General features: G+C 31.4%; 1 protein-coding gene across 2 annotated transcripts in view; it reads left to right on the top strand.

Moving 5' to 3' along the window:
• Oga (O-GlcNAcase) overlaps positions 1–18,636 on the top strand; it is a 53,995-nt gene that overhangs the window by 7,205 nt on the left and 28,154 nt on the right. For both annotated transcript variants that reach the window (XM_067272028.1, XM_067272027.1), the window contains exons 3-5: positions 9,081–9,178; positions 14,623–14,753; positions 16,358–16,526. In XM_067272028.1, coding sequence (XP_067128129.1) covers positions 9,081–9,178; positions 14,623–14,753; positions 16,358–16,526 — 398 coding nt within the window. The remainder of the gene's footprint in view (positions 1–9,080; positions 9,179–14,622; positions 14,754–16,357; positions 16,527–18,636) is intronic.

Below are 18,636 nucleotides of genomic sequence, written 5' to 3'. Positions count from 1 at the left end.
ATTTTGTTCAAACTATAGTCCCCTTCAAAATAGGTCCCTTCTGACTTCACAGACTTTTCCCAGCAATACATCCCCTGTTGGAAGCATTTTTCAAAATCATTTATTGGGATCTCCATCAGGTGCTTCATTGCATTAGTCTTAATTGACTCTATGTCCTGAAATCTCTCCTTTGAGTGGCATCTTGAGTTTGGGAAAGAGCCAAAAGATGGCCAGAGCCTGTCTGGGGAGTAAAGAGGCTACTGAACCTGTGCAGTACCCTGTTTGGCAAGAAATGTCTAGATGAGACATGATTCCTGGATCAGAGCTGGATCCTGGATCCTGTCGTGATAAATGAACCAGACGTCAGACTACCAGAGCTATGGTCTCTTGCACGTAAGAAAATCTCATAAGTGATGTAAAGCAGTAGGTAGTACTCCTTTCACAGTTTTTCCATAAGGGGCATACTCTTGATAAGCTCTCCTGGTGGCCAAAAGAGCAGTCCATATGACCTTACATTGTTGCATGATTGCTGTGTCATTTTTGTTCCATGGAGACCATGGCATTTTCCATCAAGATGGTTCTGTCTTTGTCTCAGGAGTCATACCTGAGTACAGGTATGACTCTAAGTACAGGTCTTGTATCATTAAATTATGATCCATCATGTTTTGCCAAATCACTAATATGACAGTACCAGCATATATATATATATATACAGTCAAATCTCTTTTTATGTGCGATTTTTATTTGTGTGACTTGTTTTGTGCGATTTTTTTTATTTGTGCGATTTTTTTGTGCGGTATATGGAAATTTCAATTAAATTGGAACATAATTGACTCCTGTAAAATTTTTTATAACTCTATTGGATGTTTTCTATGACATCAGCAGGTTTTTTCATTTTTTATTTAGTAAAATTTTTTTCTCATACGTTTTTTTTCGGTCCCCTCTTATTTTAATAGCATAAAAACCATAAATATTATGTTATATTTGAACAGATGCAGTAAGTTAGCTCCCCTCCAGCTTTAGACTGCAGGTGTGAAATTTCACACCTTGTTAAATGAAATAACACTTCCTGCAGCTATATTTTTCAAATAAAATCATTATTTAACGATTATTTTTAACTTTTTAATGTTAGATTCGTTTTAAGTGGAAATAATTAATTAATATAAAAATTAAAATTCTTAGAGGATTTTTTTCCCCATTAGGTGTTGCAGAAAAAGGTCCAAGGAGTTAAAAAAGCAATTCCTAGTTATTTTGTACGGTTTCGGATTATTTTCTACGTGAGACTTTTTTTATGTGGTCCCTATTCACCGCATAAAAAAAATATTTTTTAAATTGTGTTGCGAAAACTATTTTTTATAGCCACTCGTGAAGTTTCGCGTGATTTTTTTTAATGCATTTTCTTTTATGCGGTTCCTATCCCCCGCATAAAAACAGGTTTGACTGTATATATATATAGAACTACCATGGCTACCTGACAGTGACTGCAGGATTGGATGGGTTTGCCAAAATTCACACAAATGTATCAGGATCCAAGGTCACGTGATGACATAGTCTCTTCCCAGCTTACAAATAATTGCAAAGAAAAAGTAAAGTTGGATACTTTTTTGATCAGTCATTGTAGAATTGCTGAATTATTAAGATTTAAAATAAGACATTTTATTACATAAAAATAATTTATCCTGATATTAGTCTGCAATCATAAAACTATGACTTCCACAAGGAGGGGGAAAAATCAGTTATTTTTAATTATTATTAATTAATAAATCATGTAATCTGTTACAAAAATATAAAATTATTGAATTTGTATATTAATAATTTTCCCAAATTTTATATTAATAAAATAGAAGAAAATTTAATCAAAAATTAACTACAGTACACATTCAAAATTATAAAAATGAAAATTGCAAAATGATAAACAGTACTATTTAAACTACAATAATTTATAATTTTTCCACTTTGCTTTTTTATTTTTAGACTAGTTCATTAACCCTTTTTCCTCGAAATCTTGCTTATGTTTATTTTGTCTTCCCTTCTAAGGCAATATAGGTCAGTCAGGCGATATTATTTTAAAAATTCACCAAAAATCAAATTAGCATTATATCGATATGAAAAAAACACATACATTTATTAATATCTTTAGTTTTAAATACGATATTTTTCAAAACATTTTATTAGAAAAATTTATAAGAAAAAAAATAATATACATCAGAAATATAAACTTGATGATTTGTAACTTTTTGTGAAAATTAACATTGTCTAGTTAACTAGTTGTTTGCTGGCACTGAGCCAGAAAGATGTAGAATATTTTTTTGTACAATTCGATATAACACTTATGCATGTAAGTTTATTTGTTGTGAAATTATCGCACATTATATCAAAACTTTTGCTTGAAATCAAAATTTTATAGCAGTTGATAGCAGATATCAACTAATATAATGAACTAATATACTTTATTCACTTCATATCGAACGAGATTATATACTTTTACAATAAACATATGATTACCAGTAGCAATACATGTAACATTTGCTGATATTTTCGATTTAAAATAAAAAATATATATAAAATATCAGAACTGAAGGTCACAACTTGAATATTTATAACACGTTGACTTATTATAGCATAAATGAACTTATTATAGTAATATTATTGCATGAATATGCTAAAAATGAAATAAAAAATTACCAGAAAAAATAAATTAAGAAAAAAAAGCATTAATTAAAATTTTTTAAGTCAACAAAACACCACCTGGACAAAAATATGTGAAACAGATGATAGACAAGACGATGCCGTCAAGTGCTGACATCTGTTGCCGATAAATTTTACAAAAATCTATTTTTACCAGAGTAACGACGAATCGGTACCCTCAAAGTTTTGCTTAACAATGGAGGGTACTGATCGATCGGTACTTTCGGAGGCAAAGAGTTAATACCTGCTCTCAAACTGGATGTGTGAGAGGTTTGGAAAGAAATAAAATACAGTAGCCCCTTGTATATCATGCTGCTAGATATATAAGTTTTTCTTTACTTCCCAACAAGTACAATATAATGAGAGGCTGCTGTATTTCCAAAATAAATTTTATCCATATTAAATTATTAGGAGTTTTGTCAACTTTATAATTTTGTTTAACATCATTTTTGACAAGACTATGTCTTGTTTATAAAATCGTACTGCCTGCTGTGTTACCAGCTTAGATGTATGAAGAACTCGTAGACATATCAGGAGTTGAAATTTACCACATAGTATTATGTGCCCAAATCATGTGTCCATAAAAAAAACCAGACTTGTAGGTAGTCGGGGGACCGAGAACAGAGTCAAAATAAAATATAAAATGGCGACACTCTACAAACAGGCAGTAGTGCGAGATTTGCGCATGCTTTGCTCGTTGGAAAGTTGGAAATACGAATATTGTGAAATCAAATTTTGACAAACGAATCTTTGAAAAAACCCATTTACATGTTACACATGTAAATGGGGAATAACATGTACCCTGTCACATGTTATTCCCCACATATCTCTGGTCGCCACGTGCTGACCTTGACTGGTTGACCCAAGATATCTTGTTTCATCATCAGAATGTTTTGGAAACTAGATGGCGCATCGTTATAATTTTATATTAAAACTAACTTCCGAAATATAATTTATTTATATTTTTTTTTACATTTGTGTGTGTTGTGTGTATATATATATACAGTATTATATATATATTGTTTGTGCTAAATAATAAAATAATTTCAGATGATACGATAGCCGCGATTATTTTTTCAAAAATGGGAAATTTTCATTAGGCATCGGCAAAAATTCAACCCGGAGTGACATTCAATGAAGAGAAATTTCGAAATTGGATAGGTTAATTTCACCAAAAATGCATCATGGACAACCTCGTGGTTGTGGCCATGGCTGATGCCGGCAGAGTTTCAAAGATCGTGCTCAAAACCAGTGATACCAAAGATTGGAGAATGAGAACAAGACCCACTGTGAGTGTCAAAGTGATCCCACTTAGCAGTGAGTCTCGGAGACATAGTCTTGTCCCAGATACGGCTTTGCCATTTTACTTGTTAAAATTACAAATATTTAAATTTGAAAGTGATTCGAAAGACAATTCCTATGAAATTCATATTATCTGACGAAGAACCGAAGTTTGGGGTTCGAAAACGTTCGTAAAGACCTATTTTTGGGAGTTACGAGTTTGGTGAAGAAAGAATACACACCAGTAACAGGTTAAAAGAGTAGTTGTTACTATTTTCCGGTGTCAAGAAGGAGATTTGTACACGTTGTCATTTCTTGCAAATGTGTGATTAGATAATTGTTGGTCTACTTGCATGCCACCAGCCATTTGTATAGTGTAAATCAAATTTAAAATTGGCATATAACCTGCGTCATCTTTTAAGTTATCTTTCAGAAACAGATAATCCATGGGTTATCCAGACATGTCCAGCCGAAGATAGTCAGGCAAAATCTCAGCATTGTCTGGTGTTGGAAGCCAAATATCTGGCACAAGACATGACAAGGTTTATGGAACTCATTGTGATCTTTCAGTGGGTATAACAAGCATAATTGAACTTGATATTTAAACAAGCTGCTAGTCAGAGATGTTTGCGAGGAAAAGACCAATGGGCCCTTGATGTGGGTTCCTGTCTGTGGTGAGGGGGATCTCCCAGAGATGGTTTAGTATTTCTCTTATACCATCTCTGGGATCTGAATGCCCACCCATGTGTTTGCCATGCATGGTCACCTGTATGACAGAAAGAGGGATCTTGATAGTTGAGGGACAACACACTGCTTTGGCCCTTACTTTGTATAAATGGGAGGCTCAAATCCGGCCCCATTTTAGTCAGTTGGCTGGTTGTTGAGTAATTCTTAGCCTTGGCCTGGAGGTTTAACTGATCAATGCAGATTGTCCCTGCTTGACAGTTTTGTCACATCAGAAAGATGGTCTCTTCTTGAGGGCATAGCTCCTGGGAAACTCTGGTGTGATGGTCTATGGGAGTCCTCCATGTAACACCATACCCTTGTTGAGCCCCATGGTGGGCAGGGTCACTAGGAGTGGAGCTGAATAATTATTTCTTAATCATGGATTCAAAAAACATGTTGACTTGTCTGGACCTTTCAACAACAACAAATGAAAAGATTTCCAGTCAGCCAGCCTACTTATTAGTGCATGCAACTGAAGAAAAATCTCTAAGACTTTGCCTTTCCTGACTCAAAAATTATTTAAATTGATCATTGGGCATCTGAAAAAAAAAAAATACAGAAATTGAGGTCAGTGAACCTGCTTATAGAAACAATCTCCCTTTAACAATCAGCAAAGGCTTTTGGGAATAAAGACACTGGAGACATGGGAATTACTGTCACACCACATGGAAGTTTAAACTCATCAAGTTGTGTGATATCTGTGATCAATCTGATGTCTGAAGACAAATCAGATATTCAGACCAGCTTTTCAGATCTAGGTGTCACTGCTGTTCAATGCATCTCCATTTGTCAAGATGGCAGCTAACTAACTGCACACAGTGTGGAACCGAAAGTCATGAGAGTACTGAGTGTACAACTACCCTATGCTATGTGAATTGCAAAGACACGCATCCTGCCTACTCCCAGAAATGCCCTGCATGGCAACAAGAAAGAGAAATTCTATGAGTGAAAACTGTTAACAATATACCTTACTCAGAGGCTCATCATATGGTCACTTCATGCACCAACGAAACAGAAGACATTAGCTGCTGTTTTGAAATCCACAAAGATGGGTTCAAACAGATATTTCTGTTTTTCCAAGTGAATCTCTCACTTGCCTTGCTAAATAAATGCTTACTGATTCCATCTAAACAAACAGCAGAAAAGGAGAATACGAGGACAAAAACATCTCTATCTAAGATAGGCAATAACCAAAAATGTGGGTTCTAAAAAGGCAAATAAGAACTCACTTAACAAACAAAAGGTAAAAGTGGCTTTCTCTAAATCTTCAAGAAAATCATCTCAATCTATGAGAGAGTTCTCTGACATCTCAGATGATTTAGTTAACATTTCCTATATCAATGATGCAGTTGAAGCTGTCACTTCCAGTATTATCCAGGTAGCTGTCAGTACAATGGGGGAAACATCATCCAGATATCCAAAACATCCGAAACATGGTGGAACCAGAATTGCAAAGCATTATACAAACAACAAAAGAAAGCATGGGGGATTTTCAAAAGATACCCTACTGCTAGCAATTTAATTACATTTCAAAAATGAAGGCCAATGCCAGAAGAATAAGGAACCAAAGGGATTCTTGGAGGAAGTATGTATCTAGTATAAAATCTTCCACCAACTCAAAAGCAGTCTGGGATAAAATTTATAAAATTAATGGGAAGTATGCCTCTCGGTCTTTGTCCACGCTGGAAAATAATGGCACAATAATCAGTGATATACAAGGTATTGCTGATTTGTTAGGTGAAACCTTTTCCTCTTCTAACAATATAATGTTTCCAGAAATTTTCAAGCTTATAAAGATTAAACAGAAAAACAATGTTTAAATTTTCATTCCTCATCTAATGAAGAATATAATGGGCTATTCACCAGGATAGAACTACATACAGCTGTCACTTGGGGAATACTGCTGTAGGCCTGGATAAAATTCACTACAGCATGATTAAAAATCTGTCAAACAATCCTTTTAGTAATCTTCTGAATTTGTTTAACAGAATGTGGACAGAGCATGCTTTTCATGACTCTTGAAAGCTATTGATTATTATTCCCATTCCCAAGTCAGACAAAGACCTTTAAGAATCCCTCTAACTACAGACCAATCACTATGACAAGTTGTCTCTGTAAACTCTGAGAGAATGGTAAACATGTCTGATGTTTCTCTTAGGCCGCAACTCCACTAGCCGTAAAAGGGCCGTAAAACCCCTTACCGTAAAAGCTTTTACGACCTGCTCAGGCGTAAAATATCATGGTCACGTGATTAAAAGCTTTTACGGTGAGGGGTTTTACGGCCCTTTTACGGCTAGTGGAGTCGCGGCCTTAGAGCAAAATGATTATTTTTCACCACATCAGAGTGGATTTTGTAGGAACAGAAATACCATGGATAACTTAGTAAACCTTGGAACATCTATATGTGAATTGTTTGTTCGACAATAGCACTTAGTGTCTGTGTTCTTTAATACAGAGAAGACCTATGATTTTTGCAGGCATTATGGAATACTCTGTGATCTGCACCAATTTAGACTGCGTGGTAATTTGCCAATTTTTATAAAAAACATCTACAGATTCCAAGTTAGGATGGGCATCGTGTTATCGAGGCTTTTCACACAAGAAGGTGTTCCTCAAGGTTCTGTTTTGAGTGTGTCTCTGTTTCTAATTAAAATTAACAGCATAGCTAACTGTCTCTCTTCCAGTGTGAAAAACACACTGTATGTGGATGACTTTCAAATCTGTCAGTCTAGTAACGTTTTATTGAGAGACAACTGCAAACTTCCTTAAATTGCATATACAACTAGTCCAAGACCAATGGTTTTACCTTTAGCATGGAGAAGTCCTTGTGCATCCACTTTTGCCAAAGGCATGGCTTGCATCTTGATCCTTAAATCCACCTAAATGGGGTTAAAATCCCACTTAGCCTTTAAAGTATATAAGTAGAAAAGATCATCATTGCTGCATAATTTACACTGACTAAGTTAGTGCACTTCAAGCTTTGATCTCATTTCACTCTATATGATTAAAATTTATAAATTGAATTGTCATCTTTTTGTGAGTAATTTTTTGTTAAAATTTTGTTGGGTTCCAGTCCATGTAGGTATAAGAGGGAATGAACAAGCTCTCGCTGCTGCAAAGTCATTTACAGCATTCAGTGCCCAGGAAGTGACTTGAAGCTAGTCCTTAAAAAACAGAAGTAGATAAATGGCAAAATGTGTGGAATGCGTAAGTCCACAATAAACTACATGAGATCTTTGATACAAACCTTTGATAGAAAATTGGACACAATGAGGTTTATGAAAGGAGAACTGAAGTAATCATTACCCACCAGAGGATTGGACATACTTGGCTGACTGGTCAGTACCTTTTGAAGGGTGATGACCAGCCAGTATGCCACTATTGCAACTGTACTATAAGTGTTAAACACACATTGTGCGAATGCCTTGAATTTGAGGGTGCTCGCACAAGTCATTTTGGAAATGGAAGCTTGTCCAGAATTTTGGGACACAGGCCAAATCTTGACAAGCTACTGAACTTTCTGTAAGTCATTAATTTTTACAAAGAGATTTGATTACTCATTCATTTATTTATTCTGGAAACTATATTACAACAAATATTTTGTCACTGTTGTTCTGATTGTACGAAATGTAACAATTTGACTTACATTTATTTATTCATTTGTTTATTTCATGTACAAACTATACCATGTTACATGGCCTGTATGGCTCTTGTACCGATAAACTCCAAAAGACCAGCTACTGGACGGTGTGAAACTGGTCTTGGTGTTTTTTTAAATTTAAATATTTTTTTATAGAGAAATTTATCATAATTTAACAGAATTACTCCTTTTAAGCATTTATTGTTATTTAAATTTTATATCATAGTATAATTGAAAGTTATCAGACTTCCTTCCTGGTCCCATTAAACTTCTGTTTGAGTGCTGAGAAAGATGAACAAGCTCTTGCCAGTTTATTCACTTCTTTCTTTGTTGAAAGTGAGCCTATGAAAGAATGTCATTTATTTCATGTTTGACTGTATTTTGAGTAAAGAATTATGTACAAAATAAAAATCAAGCTTTTATACATTTATTTAAAACTATGTTTAATTAATTTTTCTTGAATGTAATGACTGCTCTAAAATATAAATAAATGTTTAAAATAGTAAGAAGTAGAGTTATGTGAAATGACTAAAAATTTCTTTTAACTGTATACCTGTGAATTGTAGATGCATTTGATAAGATATTAAAAGAATTATACTCTGTTATAAAATTAAAAAGTTTATAAAAAAAAATTTATGTCTATGAAATCAAAAAATGTTTGTCTAAAAATTTAGTCTGTAAAAAATTCAAATTATTTTAATGAAAATTTGAGTATTATTTTTTAATTACAAGAGTTTGCTTATTTTAAGTTATTTTGATATTCTAGGATGAAGAAACTTGGTTTGAATACATATATGTATGCTCCTAAAGATGATTTCAAACATAGAGCTTATTGGAGAGAATTATATACAGTTGAAGAAGCTGGTAATTAATACATTTTTCAATAAACAAAATACACTTATTTAGATTTATAATTATAATTTTTCTGAATATTATAATGTTAAAAAGAAGAAAATCTTCATTACTCTTAAATATCATTCTTTCTAGTAAAATTTAGATTTTATACTGTAATTTAGATTTTATACTGTTTGTTGAAATATGATTCTATACTTACAGAAAATTAAATCTGCATAAAAATTAGTATTTGTTTTTATTTTTGGTCATGTTTGTTTCAAAAACATGAAAATACAATGCTTTATAAGACTGCTAAATCTTTGTATAAAGTATTACAATTATACAAAGTAAACAATTATAACATTTGATTGCCATCAAATGTTATAATTGTTTTAATCATTATCAAACATTGTAGAAAATATTTTAGTTGTAGAAGCTTACATTTAATTTGTTAAAATTGATACTGTATTTTCATGGAATAACTGGCGTGCTGGTCTATGCAAGAGAGACCACAGAGATATTTCTGTATGGTAAAATTGGCATGCTGGTTTAAGTGAGGTTATACATCCCTCTGCAGAAGGTGCATGAAAAAAAATGAACAAGTTTTTATTCTAAAAATAGGAAACTATCAGCATTACATCAAAAACTATGATTAAATTTTAATTTCTTCATTTTGTCTTCTTTTTAACCGCATAAAATACTCTTGGAATTCCAAAAGTGCATTTTTTGTGTGTATTTTATTGTTATTTGATTCAATAATGCAAAAATAAACATATTAAATTTAAGAAACTTGCTGTAAATTATCTCAGCTTACACAGACTAACATCCACATTGTGTGAAATTTGAGAGGAAGGTGTTATTTTTAAGGTTGAGGGTAGATGGTCAGTGTAGCCCACACTAACCACCACCACCAGTAAGTCCTTAATTGTTTTATTGTCTTGTAAATGAAAACTCTCTTCCTGATTTAAGTCAGTCAAATTACAGTGTTATTATTTTATTGTACTGGGAAGAATGTTTTTGTTAATGTTTAATTAACAACAAGTTTTGTTAGATCTGATTAATTTTATATTTTAATCACACTTTAACCTGTATGCCAGTAACTCCAGGGTTTCTGGCATGCTGGTTCTCTGCTGGTTCTCCTCATTTATATGCAGCATGCTGGTCATTCCCTGAAAATGCAGTATTATTATAATAGTTCTTCAAGTATAACATAGTACTATAACAATTTTTGAATTGATTTGATCATAGACATTTTTATCAGAATTATAAATGTACTTTTTTAGAAATATTTTTATATTGTTCTGACTGTTGTTTTCTTTTTGTTTTCAAATTTATATAAATAAATTCAATTAAATTATTATAAATCATACAGACTTTTCACGTAAATTATATACACTGTTAATAAAATTTATAAGATATTAATAACAATGCATTGCTAGTAATATTTTATACAGTAGATTTTATTAACAATATTAGTTTTATTTATTTAAATAAGTATGACTAATGATATTTATAAACTAGTTTATTTAGTTTTTTAATGTCATAAAATCTGATAAATATTTTGTAAAAGCAATGCTTTATTGAAACAATTTTTTTTTCATAATTATTATTTATTTCAACAAGAAAGTTTAATTTTCACAATCTTAGATATGACCAAAAAATTAGCCACATCCAAGTAAATTTTTATGTAAAGTAGAATGCACAGAAGTTTTTGTTTTTACACAAACAGCATCATTTACTATTGTTCAGTGAAAAAAAAATTTCAGTCTGTAATTAGGGGTCTTGATACATGGTGCCAAAATCACCACTTGGCAATATTTTTATTAAAGTGGTGATGAAAATATAATAATGGCAATAGCAAGTGGCAATAAAAACCCTAGTCTGCTACATTCAGCATGAAATTGATCACAAAGCACACTTCAGGAAAAGTAGCAGAATGTCTAGCTATTGAACAATAGGAGTTCCAAGCACCATACACCTAGCAATGTCATGATGTTACACAGCAAGTTTGGGTGGAAAAGTAGGAACTGACGTTGAGAACTGAAGGCAGTTTTTGTGCCATGCCACCCAGTGTTTCCAGATTGGGGATTTTTTATTGATTGACAGAAATTTTAGGGAATTTTTTGGGGTGACTTCTCACTTTGATCTTTTTTCATTAGAGTAAAACAAAAATTTTACATGACAGAACATGCCAAATACTGTTTAAGCATTGTGATTAAATGTTTTATTTGGAATTATTTATTAAAAAATTATTCAAAAATGATTCCTGTTGAAACAAGGAGAGGGCTGGACATTTGGGTCTCCAATTCAAATGAAACTTGGTGAGCACTTAGCCTTAAACACACAAACAACTCCTTGTCCAAATAATAGGACTCACTTCTCAAGCATTTTCAAAAATAAAGGCCTCTGAAAATTGAATGTTTAGTTTATAAGTCTTTTGAAGTTTCACATTTCTAAGTGCAATAGCTGAATGGATAAGACACTAGGCACTAAAGCTAGACAATATAGGTTTGAACATTCAGAATTTGAGTTTAGTTGTTTTTTTGTTTGTTTTTTTCATGTGTAACATAATTATTTTATTATATCATTTGCATTATTATTACTATTAGTATTCCTCACATTTTAAAGCTTATAAAACAAGAGAATAAAAATTGTTCACAAATGTTTGCTCATGATTACATACTGTCCTCACAAGCAAATAAGCTTTAGACCAGGGGTGTCCAACCTTTTTGTTTCTCTGGGCCACATTGAAAGAAGTCATGGAGTTTTGGGCCACAAGTATCTTGTATATACTTGTGGCCCAATCCTTAAACATACAAGTATATGAGACATTTAAGGATTAACATGTCTAGATTATAGTAATAAGTATTAAAACTTTATCAGGAAAAAAGGATATTTAAAAAAATTACTTCTACAGACACTTTCAATTTTTACTTAAAAATAGATAAATTCATTTATTATAAAGGAGACAAACAAAAATTTATTTGAAAAACACAAATATTTGTTTTATTTGGGTCTCTAATTAATAAAAAAGGACGAAACGCCATTTTAAAGTGCATTTTTATTTGACTAATATATTTATAAATAATATGTAGCCCAAAAAGTAGCCAATGCACCAAATGATATTTTTTAACGCTAAACTAAAAAACTAGGTAGCCAAATCTTGCAACGCTGGAAGGAATACTAAATAAAGCTGGAGTTGGAACTCAAAGGATTATAGATCCAAATGCAAGGACAAAAGATAAAGAAGTGAGGAAGATTGGAAAATTTGCATAACAAGGTCTATTTATCCTTTCTCACTACTTTTTATCTTTTGACCTTTCTCTTCATTCCTCAAATTTGGGTCTATAATCCTTTGAGCCACAACTCCAGCTTCATTTAGTATTCCTTCCTCATTCACACATTTTCAGTATTTGAAAAATTTCCTTTCCACTCAAAAATAAAATATGTATGAAAGTTTACTGATTTGTGAAACTTCTTTTTGAGTTTATGCTGTTGAAATGAATAAATAAAGATAAAATTTAAAAATTTGTCGGTTTTGTTTATACATTCATTGGCCGCATTGGAACTTGCCTTGGGCCGCATGCGACCCACAGGCCACTGGTTGGACACCTCTGCTTTAGACATTACTGCACATGGACAAAAGAGACAACTGATATGAAAATAGGGTAGCATTTTATTTTTTTAATTATTAATATTATGGACACATTCTTAATGTGCTCATGTTTCTTACACTTCAAATATAACAATACCATCTTATCTGAAAATAAACACGAAGAAATAAAAGTTTTATTTAATAATGTAAAAGTGTTAAATCTACAGAAACTTGTTTTTGCTAAATGGGAAATGACATTACAATTTTTAATCTTTTGTTTTATAAGCTTTAAACATGAGGAATAATAATGCTAATGATGCAGTAAAATAATAAAGTTACACATAAAAAAAAACTAAAATAAAACTTTGAAGGTTTGAACTACATCTGCCTAGCATCTTATCCACACTTGGCTATTGCTGATCAGAGACATGAAACTTTCAAACTTATAAGCTGAACACAATTTTCAGAGGCCAATTTTTGGTGGAAACACTTGAGAAGTGGGTCTTATTATTTGGACAAGAAGCTGTTCCGTCAGCATGCATTGACAATTTTCAAAATGAATTAGATGTAAGAGAACTTATTTTTCATACATTATAATGATTATTATTTAAACACCTGAAGATTGGATGGAGAAATAAAGGAAGGTTATGTGTCATATCTCAGATAGGGTCTGACTTAATGACAATTTTCTTTGTTATTAGCATTTACAATTATTTTTATAAAACCCATTCTATCTGCAAAATTAAGTTTTTATCATTTTATAATAATTAAAAATATTTTAAAAAATATAAATGAAATATCATAACAGATGGGGTACCACATGCAGTTTTACATGTTGCCAGGAAATTTAAGCAACTTGTTACTGGATTTTTTTCTTGGAAACTTAAGGCTTCAAACAACGTTTCAAGCAGTCAGTCCAGAATACAGCACAGAAATTATTGTTTTTACTCTGCTGTGACAATTCACCTAGATAAACTGTATCATTCACAAATTCAAACTGTGTTGTTTTGCTGCGAGGAACCTGCTTCTCCTAACAAGTCTCCTTCCATATTGAATTCAAAACTTTCTAATCATATATACTGTCTTTTAAGTAGCTTCACAGTTTAGATGAAAACTTTTAAATGTTTTATGATAATAGAAATACAAAAATCACTAATGCAATGTTGTTTTCAATAAACACAGGAAACAAAATTTTTTTTACAGAACTGCCCAGACATATACAAAACACAACAGTATGATAGGAATGTTTCTACAATTAGTTCTGTCAACTAATCATCTGGATGGATATACATATTGTTTTCACAATTGCCACAAAAAGAGCCAATTTATTCAAAAGGCAGCAAGGTGGTGGGTGGTTCAGAGATGGTTTGGGGAGCAATAGCATACAGTGCAAATTGCAATTTAAAATTTCTACATTTTGGGCATATTATGGTAAGAAATGAATGGATTTTTCAACATGACAATACCCTTGTGGCATGTCAAACAGACTTTTTGAAGTAATAAAAAAAATCAAGGTAAACCAACAAAATATTAGAACTTTAAAACTGAAAAATTGGTCCTGCAGCTAATTTTTTGTTGTTCTTGATTTTGATAATTTTTTGCAATTTGCAAGAGAACATTTTTTAATTTTGTGAAAAGTTTTTCTGCTTCTCATTTTAAAAGCCTGTTGTGCAAAATTCTTGTTTTTATTATTTTTGAAAATATAACAATTTTTTAGAAGTGGCTAAGTTTTTTGTTGCTTATTGTACATACAATAATAATAGAGAATTTATGATCATGTATATAATTTTATGGTGGTGATAGTGAATAGGTTTTATTATATAAACTCTAATTTTTTTTAATGAGAATATTTAATTTGTACTTTTGATTTATTATTTAGAACATCTTACTAGTCTTATACAATCTGCAAAAGAAAATGGAATTACATTTTATTATGCACTGTCTCCAGGATTAGATATAGGCTATTCAAATTCAAAAGAACTTGCCAGTCTAAAGCGCAAACTGGAACAGGTAAGTTAATTAATTAATTAAATTTAAATTGTTACTAAAAATAACTTTATACAACTTTTGGTTGAATATTAAATTGATTTAGGCTAAATAAAATGATTTTCAATAGGTAACCTCAGCTTACCCACTTAAATATCTTTCTTGCATTGCATGTTGTGCCTGCAGGCCAATTAACAAGACTGTGCCTTTTAGAGCCAAAAACTCTCTCTATTATCCACATTTTAACTCAGCAGTAGTCCTATGAGGTTGACTGCTTTAGTTTCATTGCATGATGTCTTATATATCCCAGTTTTTATTCCAAAATTTGAAATTATCAACATCATATCAGAAACTACAATTATATCTTTAATTTCCATATTTTGTCTTTTTTATGACAATGTAAAATATTTGAGAATTAATGAAAATGTGTATTTTATGTTTATTTTATTGTAATTAGATAAATTAATAAAACAAACATATGAAGAAATTTGAAGCTTTAGAAATTTATATAACGGGCATGAAGGGAGATTGCATTAACTCCAACTATATTACAGTACCACAATCATGGAAGTATTATTTAGATTGCCACAGAATATAATAATAATTTTATTTGTTATGTTTATATCACATAAATTAAATAAATAATGATTTCTGTATCAAACGTCATTTAAATATTTAAAAATTGGAATGCAGCAAAGTTCAAAAGTTAGAATTTTCAAAGGATAGAACTGCTTTTGTGTTTTTTGTGCATTCATTCCTGATGAGCGCCTCTAAAAGATGGCCAAAAACGTTTGAATATTAAAACTTCTTTGTTTATGTGCTGGAATTTGCATTTAGGTGTCAGTTAGTTAATTATATAGTTCTAGTTTAAGTGTGCCGGTTTTTGTTTAAAACTAAATAACTTCTGTTTTAAAAAAAAAGCTTTCAGAAAATAAGTTATTTATTTATTTATTTTATCTTTTCAAAGTTTCCTTTTGTTATTGTAAAGTATTATTACTGTGTTTCCCCAAAAATAAGACCTAGCAGAGGTTTTACTGAATTGCTAAATATAAGGCCTCCCCAGAAAGTAAGACCTAGCAAAGTTTTCGTTTGGAAGCATGCCCGCTGAACAGAACACCAGAGCATGCAGCTGTGATTCCTTTTAGCCTGCCGCTGTTATCCCTACCTTCACCATTCATTGCAGAGCAGCTGCATGCAGGACATGAAGACTGTCACCTACCTTCAATCCTAATGTTCCCTTCTGCGGCCGTCACTTGTAAACGTGCAGGAAAGGCATTAAGAGGTCTGTTGCCTGCCATTATATCATACACTGTCCCTGATGTGCTGTACAAGTGTGCTGTGGTGAGCTCCCCCTGGTGGCCGGAAGCCGCCATAACATACGAAAAAATAAGACATCCCCTGAAATAAGACCTAGCGCATCTTTGGGAGCAAATATTAATATAAGACACTGTCTTATTTTCAGGGAAACAGGGTATACAGTATGTTCAAAATGGCTTTTAATAGATGACACTGTTAGTTGTAAGTCAAAATTCATACTTGCATATCTAAAAATCCATACAAAATCTGATTTACCTGTATTAAATAAAAATAAAATACAATTATTTCTAAAACTTAATATTTTAATATAGGTATCACAGTTTGGATGTTCTGCCTTTGCCCTTTTATTTGATGATATTGAACCAGAAATCAGTGAGACTGATAAGGAAGTGTTTCAGTCATTTGCTCAAGCTCAAGTTTCAGTTGCCAATGAAATTTATCAGCATCTTTCTCAACCAAAATTTCTTTTTTGTCCAACAGGTAAGAAGAATATGATAGATATTAGCATGTGGAATGTTGACATTTACAATTTATTTTATACAATTCAATCAGAATATATTTTGTTTCTCAAATACATACCATATACATTGGTATGTAAGTTGACTTGATCTAAGTTACATCAAGATTTTCAATTCAAAATTTTGGTTTAGACATACCTATTGTACAAGTCATCCCCAAACATATGAACTGAATATGATTGATTCATTGTAGCATATGGCAAAAAAACATAATAAGGCCTCACCTTTATTTATTTTATTATCAAGACACTTACCATAATATCTTCAATATATTATGTAGCTCATACAAAAATAGGTGTGGGCAACAGGACCTATACAGAACATAACTATTGTTAAAAATCTTAGTAAGAACCCTGTTGTGAATTATGTTTAACTTGTGTTAAAATTGTTATTAAAATTTAGTTAAAATTGTTATTAAAAAAAGTTAAAATCAATATTGCCAATAAAATATTAATAGAAAATTGTGATAGTAGAGCACTATAGTGTGCTTTTACTTTTCCAGCTGTTATTTATATCAGAGGGAAAGTATGGCAGTCAGTCAAAAATTAATCTCTCCAAGATTTTTATATTTTTGGACTCAAGACCTTGAAACATCAAGAAATGTAAAAAAAAAAGTTGAAGTTTTTCTGTATGTATGGATGTTAGTGTGTGTGGGTGGCACAATTTTCGTCACCCTCTTTGAAGCTTAATAATTCCTGTGCCTTTTGTTGAAAATTTCTGACATTTTGCATGGAGAGGATTGATGATATTAAATTTTGGTGGTTAAAAGTCAAGGGGTGGAGTGGTAGCGGGTGTCCTGTGCCATATTTTGGGTAGGAAGACTTAAGATTTTACTTGTTATTAGCATTTACAATTTTTTTTATAAAACTCATCCCTATCCTCAAAATTAAGCTTTTTGTCATTTTGTAATAATTAATAATATAAAAAAGTTTTTTTAATGAAATATAACAGATGGCATCACACACAATTTTAAATTTTTTTACCGGGAAAGTTATGCAACTTGTTGCTGAATTTTTTTCTTGTGCTTTCTTGTTTGCATGAATGATATAATTAGTGCATGCATCAGCTGTCAAAAATAGCTGTGTTATAGTATTCATTTATACTGAATTCTTATTATATTTAATCTCTACTTTAAGTTGATATTTTAATCTCTACATCAAACATTACTTTTACTTAGAAATACTTGTTGTAGATTTCTGGAATTGCAGTAGGGCAAAACAACTGCTTGTTGATCACTGTGATAAAGATTTCCATTTTATACTTTCTGTATAAATTGACTTAATTTTGAAGGATCTTAAAAGATCCTTCAAAATATATTTAATTAAGTTATATTTAATATTATAAGTTTGTTTATACATGGGCATTTGTACTATTTTTTAATGTTTCTTTTGAAATCTTTTAGCTTTTATATCTTTATTTCTATTCTCTCCAAAAACCAAATAGAAAATAAAACTTTTGTTATCTGAAGACATGTTTTCAACAAATGTATCAAACTTCGTTCAAATGAAAGTAAAACAATAATGTAATCATAGCCAGATTAAGTATCAGACTAAACTTGCCAAATTAATCATACAGATATACATAGTTTTGGATAAAGATAGATAGTTATAGCATCACCTTATATTAAATTTATTAATTAGAAATAAATGAATCAGTTTGGACTGCTCTGGAAGAAAAAATCAATCTGGAGCAGAACTCGAATCTGCAACTTCTTACTGTGTGATGTACCACACAATATCTGTATATTTAATTTATCCAAGTCTAGCCCAATAATTTATCCAGCTCTATCATTTGGTTATTAGTATAGTTCAAGCTTTTTGCTGACAGTGTTTGTGCAGTGCATATTTTTGTATGCCTATCTAAATTGTGTATCTTGGAGATCCATCTCACTAGAACTTTTTAAATAAATACAAGCTTTAAATACATATTAATAGAGAATATTAATACATTATAATACTATACTATATACAGTATTAATATTTATAGTTTATATTTTAAAATTCTCATTTTAACTTGATAGTCAAACTTTTATACCAACTTTTCATAGTCAAAATGCAACGAATTCTAGAAAA

Source organism: Centruroides vittatus, unplaced genomic scaffold (genome assembly GCF_030686945.1).
Source record: "Centruroides vittatus isolate TY-2023 unplaced genomic scaffold, ASM3068694v2 contig_417, whole genome shotgun sequence".
Lineage (NCBI taxonomy): Eukaryota > Metazoa > Arthropoda > Arachnida > Scorpiones > Buthidae > Centruroides > Centruroides vittatus.
Note: the sequence above shows the minus strand (reverse complement) of the source record. Positions and strands in the feature narration are given on the sequence as shown.